Below are 16,020 nucleotides of genomic sequence, written 5' to 3'. Positions count from 1 at the left end.
TTTAATGCATCTTCCTTTGAATCCAAACTTTGCCCAAACAAACCTGCAACCTCATGTTACACCCTTCAACACCTCATCTGTCCTGGTTTTGCATGGCATCTGTTCGACACTCCCGGACGGATTTCGCAGGCACACGCTTGAATTCAATATCCTATCTCACATGTCTGCTTAATGTCATTTCGGGAGCCAGTAACCTCCTTCAGTCGGCAGTATTATGTCAATGAATTGCTGCTGCGTGAAGAGGGACAGAAAGTGGGTGAAGGAGAGTAGGTTCTGCGTGTGGCTCTACTGTAACGGATAAACCAGATAAAGCTGAAGCGCTTTATTCAATCTAAATAGTGGGCCCCTGTGAGCCCCCGTGTTCGTACAACACACTAGCGCTCCATCAATCACTGATAATGGGCCCCGGCCATTTCTCTCTGATGTTTGCGTTATTGCATTGGATTCTAACGAGCCATCGCTGCTAATCAGCCCACTGGATGGAGGCGGCGGATGGATTTGTTTCTGTGTGATCATTTCAATGAAACATAGTCCTGCATGCCTACATGACTCTAGGGGCCCGAAGCTGCAATTACACATATAATCACAATTGAATTTCAGTGGAGGCTCCATTATCCATCCTGCCAGCCAAACTGGAATTAAGTGTAGATGAAGTGAAAGTCTTTAGCTTTCTGCTGCGGATAGTGCTGTGTTATCTAATGCTGTGGAGAAGCATCATCAGCTTCAGATCCTAATACATCAAGTAACGCACAGACGTGTGACAAAGAGAAATCTGCTGGATCTGTTCACAGAGAATGATAACCGTGAGGATAACTATGTTACACCAATGGATGATAACATTCAGTCTGTTAAAAGCTTGCACTCCGGTTATGTTGTCTGCAGCTTTAAATGCTCCAGTGAATTCAGGTGGATTCTGATAAGCTGTCAATGACTACGTTTACATGGACAGCAGTAATCGAATTATTGACCTTATTCTGAATAAGACAATATTCTGATTAAGGTGTTTACATGAGTTGCTTTTAGAGTACTCCGTTCATGTTCCCGTTTTACATGTGATAGAACATAGATCGATTATGGCACGTCATTACGTCCCCATGCCACGCTATGTTCTCCAACATCCAATCATAGCGTGACTTTGGCAGGTGTGTTAATTTAATGGGCTCAGGAAACCTGCTAACTTCACCTGCGGGTGTCGCTGTTGGACAGTGTTACTTTACATTAAGAAGTATAAAAAACATGCGTTTTTACAATGTTTTATATACATTTACGTTGATTTATTTTTGTAATATTATGTATTGTCTCTTTCTGTTTTTTTGAAGAGACACTGCCCCTCTTTCCTCCTTATTGACAGCATACATTTAGAATAATAGCTTTGATTAATGATGAAAATGGTTTACAAATCGCGACTGTTTGGATTGTTTTTCCTGCCGTCGAGCCACAGGCGTTCACTGAATGACCCATCTGGTTTGCGATTACAGATACAAACTTATTGTATTTTACTTTTACAATGAGCATAATAATTACAACAAAAATATAGAGAGAGGACGCAGTGTTCAGAATGAACAGTCAAGCAAAACACACACCGCACATAGCAACGCGTTATTCGACATTTCAGACTGACAGATCCGTAAAAGATAAACGGGACTTTTCCGCCATTTGTTACTGGTTTGTAGACGTTGTTATATTAATTATAATTCCAATTCTGTTTTATTGGCCACAATATTATCAATGATTGTTGAGAGGGCACTTTTGATTAATTTTCAATAAGGGCAGAGGCTCGAACCCATAAAGCCTCCCCTCTGCACTTCCCTGGTGTGCGTAACGTTATGTGTCCTGTCACAAAATGCGGCGAAATCTTCGACACGACATTAATAGTTAGATTAAGGTATTTACATGTCTGTAATACTCTCCGATAATGCGACTAAAATAGGCATACTCCACATGTCTTAATCCGATTTATGTTTAGTTAGATTATGACTTTAATCAGATTAAGGTAATTAGAAATCGCTGTCTACATTGTAGCCTCTTAATCAGAGTATTGTCTTAATCAGATTAATATCAGGGTATTGTTGTCCATGTAAACGTAGTCAATGTCGGCTTATTAGGCATAATCGGCTTAAGAACGTGCATGTAAACGCACCCAATGTTTTGCTATTGTTCTGAAAGTCAACTTGTCCACTATGGGTCTACTTAACACTTTAGAGAACAGGGTTTCCCAAATGGGGGTTTGTGGGTGATCTGCAGCTAATAAAAGCATGAGGATTTGAGATAAAAATATAAGACATGAATATTGGTCATTTGAATTTTAAAATCAAATATTTTTTTATACTTTTACCCTGAAAGAGGTCTTAATTTGTTTCAGCGGCAGCAACATGAGATGCTTTATTTATAGGAGATAAATAATCGATATCACACTCATTGTGATTGCCTGCAGCCTCATGCCTATGGCCATATTGCACAACTACGAGTGTCATATTGTATATATACAACAGTTAGACGGCACAAGTGAGGAAATGAATAAGAAACAACAACAACTCTTTTACATTTACGCATTTGGCAGACGCTTACACATATTTTGTCAATTCTTGCTTTCCCTGGGAATCAAACCCATGACCTTGGCGTTGCTAGCGCCACGCTCTACAGGTTGAGCTACAGGAAAGTACCTTTTGTGCAGAACTTCTGCCACGGACTCAAATCTCAAGTTGATATTTTAACAATTGAGCTCAAGCCTCCATTACTCATTCAGAAGCGTCCTTTTAGAACTAACAAATGAAATGTTGAGTCACTTCATTGAAGCTTATTGTATTATGTAGTGTTATTATGAGAGAGATCGACTAAACGAGTGTATTACCAGCATCTAGATGATATCCTTAAGATCAATATTATATTTATAATCACAAAGGGCAGTTTGAATGTCCGCTGAGGAAAGCGATGTCTTTGTCCTTTGAACAGGATTTCCCTTGACAGCACTAGTCAATGAAAGTTGCATCTTGTTGTTTATAACCTTAAGTCCCTTTCAATATAAAAGTCTTTGCTACTCACTCATAAAGACAGTCTGTTCTGCCATCTAATGCCATAATAAAACCACTTTCACTGAAGTTGAATTTACAATCACTAACGGACCGTTTCTCAATACCAAATACGGCACTATAGTTATGTAAAATTATATTTATTGAAAAATAACTTTTAAATAAACAATATTAGCCATTATACAAGTATAAGAAGGATTTACATTAGGAAATAAACACAAGCAAACAGTCAAAAGTACTAAAGCAGTGCTAGATATAGTACAGGATTTCAGTTTAGTGTTGTCAAAAATATCGGTATTTCGATATATATCGATACTGGAATATCTGAAACGATACGATTCTCAGTTTTTACAGTATCGATGCCAGCTGTGCTCTCCTCTCCGACCGAAAGCGAGCTGACACACACCGGCATATTCTCACTCAGCCCGGTTAACCTCTGAGCACGGCGAACGCGCGTTCTGCTGGACTTTTTCCTCATGACAGTGTGTTAGTGTTAGTATGTGATCGGTCTGAATTTCGCGCGGGATTGCACATAAATTAATTCTACTAATCCCCGCAGATTTCGTGCTCACATCTGAAGCGCACACACACAGCCTACCGTAATAAAGCCGCCTCTGACATGATACAAGTGCAAACATTTGCTTCTTTTTCCAGCTTATTATTGGTCAAATACACTAAAAGAACTATCAGTGCACATCTGGAAGAGTATTAACTTAAACACAGTCGCAAACAGTTCAGGAAGAACGAGTAACAGGAACAGTGTTTAGGATCCATGAGTCTTAAAGGGACTGCAGTCATTTGTTATTCAAACTACAAAAAGACAAACGATAAACTGCTCTTGACTGATCAACTTGTGTAACTTTAATAGTTTCATCTGTACGCTATTGATTTTTTTTTTTACGAAGAACATTATCCAATGTTGTTTTAAATGTAATTACTATGCATTTTTTATTTAGTTTCTTATCTGAATGTTAGACCTACCTGAAAAAATAAAGCAGTCTATTTAATTTGTATCTTCTATTCTATTGCATTTATTTGTGCTATTGTTTGTAATCTGTTTATTTGTTATTATTTTATTACTGTTTACTCGTCTTTATAAATTCAGTTTACAATTTGAAATCCAGCTTTCTTGTGCTGTGTGTAAGCTATTGCAACACAATTACCCCATTGTAAAAAATACATTGAGATAGCAAAAATTTGTGAGATAATTTTAATAGTAATTGATCAATTGATCAATAATTGTTCAAATCAAAACGATGCCCAACCCTAAGGAACATGCTGGCCACATGAATTTTTGGTAAAAAAATAACAATGAATAATAACAAGTTCTGTTGTCATTTTAAGCATCTTAACTTTTTTTCTTTTTTTTCTTTTTTTTCTTTTTTTACTGTGGTATCGATTTAGTATCGATATTTTAGTCTGATATCGTATCGAAGTCATAATTTTGGTATCGTGACAACACTATTTCAGTTAAATAAAAATATAAAGTTATGAAATGAACTTTGCCCTTAGCCAAAAAAAAGATTGCTCTGGAACAAGTTACCGACCAAATCGGCTAAATTTACTAAACTGGTCAAATTAGAGAGAGCAATTCCAAAAAAGCGCTGCTTCATCACGCAATCTACTGACAAAACGCAAATTAAAGAACACAGGCGCAGCCGGATCATTTCCATAATGACCAACACGATCGACCAAGAGCAGCGCACATTAGCATCCGGTTTAAGACATGTTTTATTTTAGGCTGTAAATAATGGCGCAAACCTTAGTAAATCAACTTCTTCTCTCATAAAGGAATCTTCTGAAAAGGAAACTCCTACAAATGCATATGCAATAAGGTCCGAAGCAAAAATAACGATGTCCACACCACTGTAAATCCTGTCAGTAGTTTTTTAACACTAAAAGAGCATTAAAAAACATTAAAAAATGTAAATAAATAAAAATAAAAAGCTGCCACAAGCTGTTAGTAAATCTGGCCCTATTTACATAAGAGCTAATTCCAGAAGCTGTTCTCAGTACATAAGCTCACATCTGCAAAATGTCTAAAATGGTCAGATATTTTTATGTAAGTTGCCTATTTTAGGTCCAAATAACTACATTCTCACTTCCAACTCTTGTGAAACAACAACAGCAGTAGTATTTTTCATATTATGATGAGTTTGCTCGTCCACCATGACACCAGAAATGCTGCAAGCTGAGCGATACAAACGGTTCCCGTGGTGATACTGGTGGAAAAAGCTCTCAGCCAATCAAAATTGAAAACCAGAACGAGCTGTTGTATAAAATGTCATATCGCTGTTAAAACGCCATATATGACAAAATATTCGCAATCTCATTTTGGGCTGTGCAGTCCAATAAATATATATTTTTTTATAAAAACAATTCAAATAAACTGTTTACCGAAAAAAAAAAAATCTGAAAGGAAGAAAGAAAGAAAGATTTTGAACCATGAATATGCAAATATGTTGTTAAATTATTGAAATAGTTACTTAAGAATTAGGGGGTACTTAAATGTTTAAGGAGTTCGGTTGACAAAAAATGTTGGAGAACCCCTGGCTTAGAGGGACGGTTCACTGCAAATCAATACAAAGCTGTTCTGAGTGATTCCCTTTTTCTATTGATGGCAGGGGGCTCGTCCGGTATTGAGATTAAAATGCCCCATACTTAGGGCACGAGGGGTTACTGAATGGTTTGATATGGAAATGATCATACAGTATGCTATGGTCTTCACAGTCACCAGATCTCAACCTAATTGCAATTTTGGGCCAGTGTGTTCAACAGCGATGGCATGTGGCCCAACACTTTTCTGTGTGTTGGTGTTTCATTTCTGTATCTTTAATACGTCGCATTACAGAGCATTAGTGCAAATACACACACAGAGCAAAGGGCTTTCTCAAGGGTTGAGTGATGTGTGTGTGTGTGTGTGTGTGTGTGTGTGTGTGTGTGTGTGTGTGTGTGTGTGTGTGTGTGTGTGTGTGTGTGTGTGTGTGTGTGTGTGTGTGTGTGTGTGTGTGTGTGTGTGTGTGTGTGTGTGTGTGTGTGTGTGTGTGTGTGTGTGTGTTTGAGCCTGTTTATGTGGTTTATAAGGACACAAATTTGTATTACTGCATGGGTATTACACTATAAATGTGGTTTATGAGGACATATCAAATGTCCTCATAATTCAAATGGCCTTAAAAACATACTAAATGGTGTTTTTTTGAGAGTAAAAATGTTTCCTGTGATGGGTAGGTTTAGGGGCAGTGTGTATGATGGGTAGGTTTAGGGTGTGTGTGTGTGTGCACGCACACCGTTCAGTGTCTGTACTGACATGTATAATCATGGCATATAATTGAAAAGGTCATTTATGTGTAAGGGCAGACACGACGAGAGGGGTGTGAAGAAGGGTAAAATACACCTGAAAGATAGACAAATATTCGTATATTAGCACAGTGAGCTTATTTGTTAAAATGGTTGCGTTGTCAAACAATGGTCAAAAAATCGTATTATCTAGTAGGATTTGGTCTAAACATGGCAAACTGTACAATTTGCTTTCATAATGACTATCATTACCCTCCCTTCTCCGTTTACTTCAAAGTTAAAACTCATAGAAGGTAATGTTATGAGGGACTCAATTTTGCATGACTCCTCTCATCAGCGAGTGAAACAGCAATAAAGGCAAATTGCTCCTGGGAGACACGAACGCTTTAGAATAAATTACGTGCGGGAACAGAGGTGTAATTAATTTACAGGCTGTATTGATAGTCCCCCTTCACTGCTCACTATATGTCTTCATCTCAGCTAACGTCTTCATTATTTGGAGGGCAGGAGAGAAGCGAGTCAACAGACTAAATGAATTGCCATAAGACTTGTACACAAACTGTTTCCACAGCGTAAGGATTTCTCTCAGGCTTTTAATTAGCATGCCGAAAAAATATCTGATAAGTATGTGCTTAAGACTTAAAGATGTGCAGGCAGGGACAAGTGTACATTTGCAGAGAGACATTGAAGTATAAAGAGCTTCCTAATTATATATTTAATGGACTGTTTATTACTTATAACTAATATTGTAATGTGCTTTGTTTTCTTGTTTCAGGTAAAACTGATGAAGTACTGAAAGCAAAGGAAAATATTAAAGAAAAAAAGACAATAAAGGAGGAAGGTGAGCCTATCTTTAAAAATGTTAACCTCAAACTAATAGATGACAAGCCTTTAAATCAGCACAATGCATTCATATGGACACTTTTATTCATTGTGTAGAGGGCGAAAGATTTCCCCACACAGATATCGCAATGGGTTCAAGTTGGCAAAAAAGGTCTATTGTACAGTAGAGTATGAAGCACAGCTTTCAAACTAAGACGCTTTCTGATTTGGTCGACACGATGAATCCGAATGATCAGCTTGAACCCGTTATGAGATCTGCATGGGGAAATCCCAGTCACATGGATTCCTATAGAAATATCTGACTTATGGAAATCTGACAGACCACCGTTGCTTTAATTAGTGCTAAACTGTACCAGGCCGACCAACAGTAGCTAGTTTCCTGTTGCTTGCGTCACTCCATGCTCTCTTTCTTCACACATGATAAAATAAAGTCCACTGAAATCATTTTCAAACATTTCATCGAATGTTAATTATTGGATTGTGTATGATATTTCTCCCCCCACTAAGCATTTGATGAATATTTTCATCATGCTCTGCTTGTGTGAATATTTTTGTAAACAATAAAAAAAAAAGATCTGTTACTCTCACATCAGTTTTGGTGTGAATAGGGCTTATGCTTATGACCATCACTTTCCTATGACAGTCTGATAACATTTATGACCCTGGAGCACAAAACCAGTCATAGAGGTAAATCAAGTCGCAGAGGTAAATTTGTGGCAATAGTCAACAATACATTGTATGGGTCAAAATTATTGATTATTATTTAATGCCAAGAAATCAAAAAAGTAAACAAAACTAAAAATTAAAGATCATGTTCCATGAAGATATTTTGTAAATTTCCTACCACATATATATATATATATATATATATAATGTGTAATATTGCGATATATTATTACAATTTAAAATAATTGTTTTTCAATTTATAATACGTGATAACTTCAAATGATAATTTATTTCTGTGAAGCAAAGCTGAATTTTCAGGATCATTCCTCCAGTCTTCAGTGTCACATGATCCTTCAGAAATCATTCTCATATGAGGATTTATTCTGAGTGTTGGAAACAGTTCTGCTTTATATATATATATATATATATATATATATATATATATATATATATATATATATATATATATATATATATATAATATATTAGGGATGCAACAATACAGTTAGTCCACAGCTCAATACATACCTTGGTTTTTAAGCACGGTTTTTCGGTTCGGTTCGTTGTTGTTGTTTTTTGCTATTCTATTCTTATGGGTCCTGCACACTGTGCAATTTTTCAAAATCCTTTGCGAATGTCCCTTGTCAGACTGTACGAACATGATCCCGATGTACGCCATGTCACACTGTAAGAGTTGTCATTAATGTCAGACTGCACGATAGTTAAGGCGCGCTAAAAACGGACGCGCGCAAGAAAACTCGTCCGGAGTTTTATATCATCAATGAATGACACGTTCGGTGACAGTGAGCTGCATTACACGCAGGACTGAAATGCTGGCTACAAAGAAATCTCTAGCTCTCGTTTTGGTCATAGTTTGTCTTGAAAAACCGAGATATTTGACTGTTGTCGTAGGAGAAGTCACACTGCAGGATTGTGTGCCAAATCTTCTGACACTGCCAGAAATTCGTCTGAGGTAAAATTTGATCGCAGCGCTCATTAATCGTGAACATGTCAAACTAACGACCAAAGACGTCAGATTTTAGCCTAGGATCAGAGGAATCTTTTAGGATTTGCTAAATTTGTCTCAGACGGCCAAATCGTGGGCAAAATCGCACAGTGTGCACCCGGCTTTAGGTGACAGGAACAGAAAAAGGTTAAGTAGAAAATGTTTTTATTGCAATACTGCAATACAAAAAAAAAAGTGTGAAAAAAATGTACAGTGGCAGCTCAGAGATGTACAGCAGCATTTAAGTATGAATTTGAATGAATAAATGTAGGCTAAAATTAAAACTACGTAGTCTTCAATATACAGTACACATTGATACTGTATTGAAGGTCTTTTTCATTTATTTTTTACATTATTTTAGAGGTGAACTGTACCTTTAAGGACAGCGTGTTCACTGGGCTGCTGCTGCGGTCAATTGAAGACCTGCCCGCATCTCATTTACAGACACGCGATTTTACTTTCACTTTAGGCATAACCGACTGTGTTTATATGTGTTAACCTTGTGTGTGTTTGACAGTATTAGCGCAGTAAGACTATCCAGTAATCGCGTGTGTTTGAAAGACGTTTAGTGCGCGCGCTCAATGCAAAACAGTGCATAACCACGCGAATGAAATGTTTAACCGGCAAGGCTTTAAAACGTGGCTAAACACCCGCTAACTTTAGTGCATATGATTGGACATTTGCTCATATCAGCGTGTAGACTCACAGACTCACTCAAACAGAGCCGAAATATATTAAATATTGAAATATTTCAAACGGGAGGGAAATGGAAATAAATAATGAATTAAAGCGCGTATTAAACCGTGAATGCCGTACCGAACAGTTCAATATTATATTGAGTATTGTGACATCCCTAATATATATGTAAGAGATAATGTCCACCCAGCCGGTTGTTATCGCAGAATAAACCCCGACAGAGTGATCAGGACCCCGACGCGAAGCGGAGCATCACTCTGAAGGGGTTTATTCTGTGGTAACAACCGGCTGGGTGGACATTATCCCGCTTATTACACGGCTACTAGTCTCAAATAAATTTGACACAAAATATTGTCTTGAGATTAAATATTTTATTAGCTCTTACGCAAAGAAAAACAGTTCCAACCTGCTTTAAGCCTTTATCTATTGCTGAAGGTTTGCCATATGCCCTTGATAAATGTAGAAAATGAATGCTGAAAGGGTTAGTTCACCCAAAAATGAAACCAAGCCTATGGTTTACTCACCCTCAGGTCATCATAGGTGTATGACATTCTTCTTTCAGACAAATACAATCAGAGTTATATTTAAAAGTCCAGGTTAACGTTAATCCCAGCTGTAGTTGTAGTTGTGTTTGAAGTCCATAAAAAATGCAGCTGTCCGTCAAATAACGTGCTCCACACGACTCCGATGGGTTAATAGAGCCTTCTGATTCGAATCGATGCGTTTGTGTAAGAAAAATATCTATATTAAAAACGTTATAAAGGAAACCTGCCTTGAAGTCTTCCATTGTAACCCACGGCTGTTTAAGCCACAGGATGGCGCCAGCGTTAAGCACAGAAGTAGTACCGGTCAAGATAACTCGTAGTACCCGGATGAGCGGGTGTTATCTGGAAATAACATACCGCTGGAATGCGCGATTGACCAATCAGAATCAAGTATTTCACAGAGCCGTGTAATATATATATATATATATATATATATATATATATATATATACACACATACAGACGTGTGTGTGTGTGTGTGTGTGTGTGTGTGTGTGTGTGTGTGTGTGTGTGTGTGTGTGTGTGTGTGTGTGTGTGTGTGTGTATTAGTAGTAGTAATATGCATTGCTAAGGATTTCATTTGGACAACTTTAAAGGTGATTTTTCTCAATAATTAGATTTTTATTTATTTTTGGAAACCCTCAGATTCCAGATTTTCAAATACTTTTATTTCAACAAAATATCCTATCCTAACAAACCATACATCAATGAACAGCTTATTTATTCAGCTTCCATGTAATATATAAATCGCAATTAAAAAACACAATTTGATATGCGGTGCTCTTGAAGCAATGATGCAAAATAATGGGGACAGTTTGTATGATATCAGCATCATTCTCATTCGGCTCTCAGCAATATCAACAAGGTCTCTCACCTTCAGTTCATTAGAACTTGAAAATGATGGTTTGAAAAAAACACACACACACATCAGGATAGCATTTCATCATTCAGCTCATCTCCTGACTCTCACTTTCAGTAAATTCTGCATTGTTCCCTCGTTCCATTACTGGATGTCGATTCCAGCGCTGCTAAATTGCACATGCGTCGCTCCGGGCTACAGTGTGTGGCTCGCAGTCAAGTGATTTTCTTAAGCAGAGTTCATGCTGTAATCTCACCCTTTGGAATCAATTGACTTCCCCCCTCCCTCCCAAAACACTTTCATTTCTCTCTTAAACTCTTCCTGTTTTATGAAGTAACACATTCTTCCTGCCTAGCGCTGGAAGGCTCTTAACACCACCTCCAACCCCGTGTTTGTAATGTATAAAAATAGTCACAATTATAGTCTTTTGAAAGCGTCGTTTGCGGCCGACACTCAGTCTCTGTCCGCGTGATCTGGAAGTGACACAGTGAAAGCAGGGTAGGTTTTGGTCTGGCCTTGATCTCCCATTGCTCATCTGGCTGCCATTCTTCAAGATGAACAGGGTCTGCTCACACATCCCTCAGGGGCTCGCAAACTTCAGCTCCTCCACAACAATCAACAAAATAAGAAGAGGAAAGCACAGCTTCCATGTTGTCCTCTCTGTATATATTGCTGAACAGCTGAGATTTAGCACAGATATGTGTGAATACATTATAGCAACACAATCACACTCATGCTAATCATTTTAGAGGGGATTTCACACAACATGCTCCGTACTGACGCCCACCTGCTTTTTAAAATCAAATCATAAAAGGGTTTTACATGGAAACTTGTCTCTGCACTCTTCAGCCCCTATCATATACACGGCTAAAGGCAGCACTTTTCTGCTAGTTTCAGCCGACGCAGTGCTCATGTTCACGTCCAGCTCCACGTAGTTTAAAGATCAAAAGCACGGGCTCATCTGCTCACCCATGTCTGAAAACATGCTGGTCTTAAAACCAGGAGTGTTCAGGAGCATTGTTGGACAGTTGTTGGACAGAAGCAGTGTTTTTTTTGTTATAAATATGTGCCTATTGTCGGATCCACAATGGGCACACACTCTGCTTATTACACACACAGGGATGCGCAGCAGCACACAAACATTTTTAAATAGGAAAATTTAAAGGATTCAAATGTAAAAGATTATTATTGTGTGAGACAGGAATGACAGGGAAATATGACACTGGTTTATAAGAGGATTCTCATAAAGAAGTTTAAAGCCTCATAAATGTTTAAAAGGCTTTCAGTTACACTGTAATGTTGAATTGCTATAATCAATGTTTAAAATTGGTGTGAAAAATATTTCATAGAGACATATCTGTTTCATTGATACCAGCCTTCATTCATATTCATAAAAAAATGCCATTGAACAAATATTTCAAATATACTGTCTTTGTTTTTTCTACATTCATTTGGTTATTTACTGTAAAATGATTGCATCATAAAATATATTAAAAACATATAAAGACTTGTTTTTAAATGTGATTTATCGATTGACAGCACTAAAAGAAAGTTTACATAAAAAATATATTATGCATGCACACCCTCTATCATCTATCTATCTATCTGTCTGTCTGTCTGTCTGTCTGTCTGTCTGTCTGTCTGTCTGTCTATCTGTCTGTCTGTCTGTCTGTCTGTCTGTCTATCATCTATCTATCTATCTATCTATCTATCTATCTATCTATCTATCTATCTATCTGTCTATCTGTCTGTCTGTCTGTCTGTCTGTCTATCTATCTATCTATCTCTCTATCTATCTGTCTATCTATCTATCTGTCTGTCTGTCTATCTATCATCTATCTGTCTGTCTGTCTGTCTGTCTGTCTGTCTGTCTGTCTGTCTATCTATCTATCTGTCTGTCTGTCTGTCTGTCTGACTATCTATCATCTATCTGTCTGTCTGTCTGTCTATCTATCTACAGTCCCTGACAAAAGTCTTGTCGCTTGTGTACAAATTGACCTAAAGCGCCGCTGAAATATATTTCTAATCAAGATTTTTTTTTACAAGAAATGGCTCATTTTAATCCCACCAGCTTTTGTGATAATGTTTCAGTGAAACACTAAACTTTCAAAAAGTATTCTAATATTCACAGCTTGGGAAAGCCCATTGAGTCAATTTTTGCAAAGACATAAGTGTTGTCACCTTGTCATATGAGCTTCACCTGTGACTAATAATGGATCAATTAGGTCTCAAGTGTGTATAAAAAGAACCCCAGTACGCTAGACCTTCACATCAACTGCAACTAGACCTCTGCAAACATGCCTAAGATTCACCCTGAGACTAAAGTTTTGATTATCAAGAGGCTGAAGACCAGATCCACTGCTGATGTGGCAGACACCTTCAATGTGTCTCAGCGTCAAGTACAGAGGATTAAAAAAAACATTTGAAGAGACTGGAGACGTTTTTGACAAGCCCAGGTCAGGCAGACCCCGCAAGACAACTGCTCAAGAGGACCGTTTGTCAGCTCGAAAATCCAAGGCCAGCCCATTTTCACTGCAGCAGAGCTCCACGAGACCTGGTCACCTGAAGTCCCTGTGTCAACCAGAACAGTTTGTCGGATTCTGTCTCGAAATGGCCTCCATGGTCGAATCAGTGCCCAGAAGCCAGCACTAAACAAAAGACAATTGAAAAACCATGTGGCATTTGCCAAGGCCCACAGCCTGCTAAAAGGATGGACGCAGGAAAAGTGGCAGAAGGTGGATTTTTCAGATGAATCTTCTGTTGAATTACACCACAGTCGCCGCAAATATTGCAGGAGACCTACTGGAGCCAGAATGGATCCGAGATTCACCCAGAAAACAGTGAAGTTTGGTGGCGGAAAATTCATGGTCTGGGGTTACATAGGGGTGTGCGAGAGATCTGCAGGGTGGAAGGCAACATCAATAGTCTAAAATACCAAGAAATCTTAGCTACCTCTTATATTCCAACCATAAAAGAGGCCAAATTCTGCAGCAGGACGGTGCTCCATCGCATACTTCCATCTCCACATCAAAGTTCCTTAAGGCGAAGAAGATCAAGATGCTCCAGGATTGGCCAGCCCAGTCACCAGATATGAACATCATTGAGCATATGTGGGGTAGGATGAAAGAGGACGCATGGAAGACGAAACCAAAGAATATTGATGAACTCTGGGAGGCATGCAAGACTGCTTTCTTAGCTATTCCTGATGACTTCATCAATAAATTGTATGAATCCTTGCCAAACCGCATGGATGCAGTCCTTCAAGCTCATGGAAGTCATACAAGATATTAAATTTGGATCTCACAGCGCCACAATTTAATTTGCTGACATATTTTTGTATTTGCAGTAAATTTGTTCCAGTTCTGTATTGGCGACAAAACTTTTGTCTTGCCAAAATTTGACCTTTCTGTCTTGATTAAATTATAAATATTTTTTCTGTGAAAATTATTTATTTCAGTGCATTAAACATCATTTGGGAGGGTTTTAGCTTTTCATATGTGCTATTTCTAACACCAATGAATTAATTAAAAGTCAGGTTAATATCAGGTATTTCTAGAAAATAGATAAGCGACAAGACTTTTGTCAGGGACTGTATCTATCTATCTATCTATCTATCTATTAGGGGTGTAACGATACGCGTATTCGTATTGAAACGTTCGGTACGAGGCTTTCGGTTCGGTACGCGGTACGCATAATGTACCGAACGGTTCTTGGACTAATTAATAAGATTTGGAAAATAAAAAAGTGTGTGAAATATAATAATATGCGTTCAACAAGGTAGCCCAATAACCAAAACCACATAACAGGCAATGCCCCTGACACCGCCGAAGTGAAAGAAAAAAAAACACCAAATATGTTTTAGGCTGCTCAGTCAGGTGCTCGCTTAGTAGGCTACGCGCTGAATGCTCGTGGCAAAATGGCTATTGCGTTTAACAAACCAGAAATAGAAGATCCTCCAATAACCAACAGGTCTGGTGTTTGGGTGAACTTTGGATTCTTGGTAAGCTATGATGGTGTTGGCAAGATTGATGGATTAAAAAACAACGGTATGTCGCATTTGCTGATGGTAGGCTACAGCAGCGGGAATAATTCATGTCATGTCAATCAAAGCCGACAACAAGACGATCTTGTTGTCTTTACGCCGACAACAAGACGATAAAAAGGAGAAACAGCCACAAACTATCCCACAAACTATCCCCGCAGCATTTAGACAGACATTTCCAACTTATTCAAATGGCAAAAGAGATCACCGCGGCGAGTGGTCCATTTATAGCCGCGGATATGAGACCTAACGCCCGTTTCACACATACTCCGTCTGCAGTGCGTGTGCGGTGTGTATTTTTTTCCGTACCCATGTTAACGGATGACAGCTTTCAAACTGCACGCGGATGCGGTCCGTCAGTCCGTTCCAGGAGCGTTGCGTCTGCAGCAGTGCACGGATCGTTTTCGTACCGAGTCTATTTTTTGCTGCGCTCCGTTGCTGCATTAAAGTGATAGAACATTGTTCGCATTAAAATAAACATGTACTGACGCGAAAATCTAGTAATTTCACCACAGATGCATATCATCTAAAATATACTCTTGTTTCAAAGTCAACACATGGCTTTTTTTTCTCAAGTAAAGCAACAAAACGACACCTTACCTGGCATTTAGGTTAAAAAGAATGTGCCATAATGGAGAGCACTCGTACTTTCTTAGAGGTGAAAAGCAAAGTTCTTTTTGACCTGCAGGATTTCTTTTCAAAGGGTGTAAAAACGAAAGAAAAGACGAGAGTCGGCTGTTTTTGAATAGACTATTGTAAGTTTCTAATTTAAAATGTTTGTGATTTAAGGCTATAAACTATGTTTAAATGTTTTGCCACTTGTGTGAGCTAAATCTAAAGTATATAAATGTGAATAAATGAATTTAATAAAATGTTGTTTAAATGTAGTAGGCTACGTAACCTGACTTCTATTAAAGAGTAAACAAAGAAAATTGGAATTCTGACGAAGCATGTTCAGTAAAAACTTTTGGATTTTAAATAAAAAATAATGAATAAATGCTGTGTTTGTGGTGTGCAACAGCGGATCAGTTGCGGAC

The 16,020-nt window shown here is 38.1% G+C and overlaps 1 protein-coding gene across 3 annotated transcripts in view; it reads left to right on the top strand.

Annotated features, from left to right (window-relative positions):
* Positions 1-16,020, top strand: part of rsrc1 (arginine/serine-rich coiled-coil 1) — a 242,138-nt gene that overhangs the window by 187,135 nt on the left and 38,983 nt on the right. For all 3 annotated transcript variants that reach the window (XM_067450024.1, XM_067450023.1, XM_067450022.1), the window contains exon 7: positions 7,102-7,167. In XM_067450024.1, the coding sequence (XP_067306125.1) occupies positions 7,102-7,167 (66 nt within the window). The remainder of the gene's footprint in view (positions 1-7,101; positions 7,168-16,020) is intronic.

The sequence above is a fragment of the Pseudorasbora parva genome, chromosome 8, assembly GCF_024679245.1.
Source record: "Pseudorasbora parva isolate DD20220531a chromosome 8, ASM2467924v1, whole genome shotgun sequence".
Taxonomy (NCBI): domain Eukaryota; kingdom Metazoa; phylum Chordata; class Actinopteri; order Cypriniformes; family Gobionidae; genus Pseudorasbora; species Pseudorasbora parva.
The sequence above is the reverse complement of the archived record's forward strand: the minus strand, read 5'-3'. Positions and strand labels throughout refer to the sequence as shown.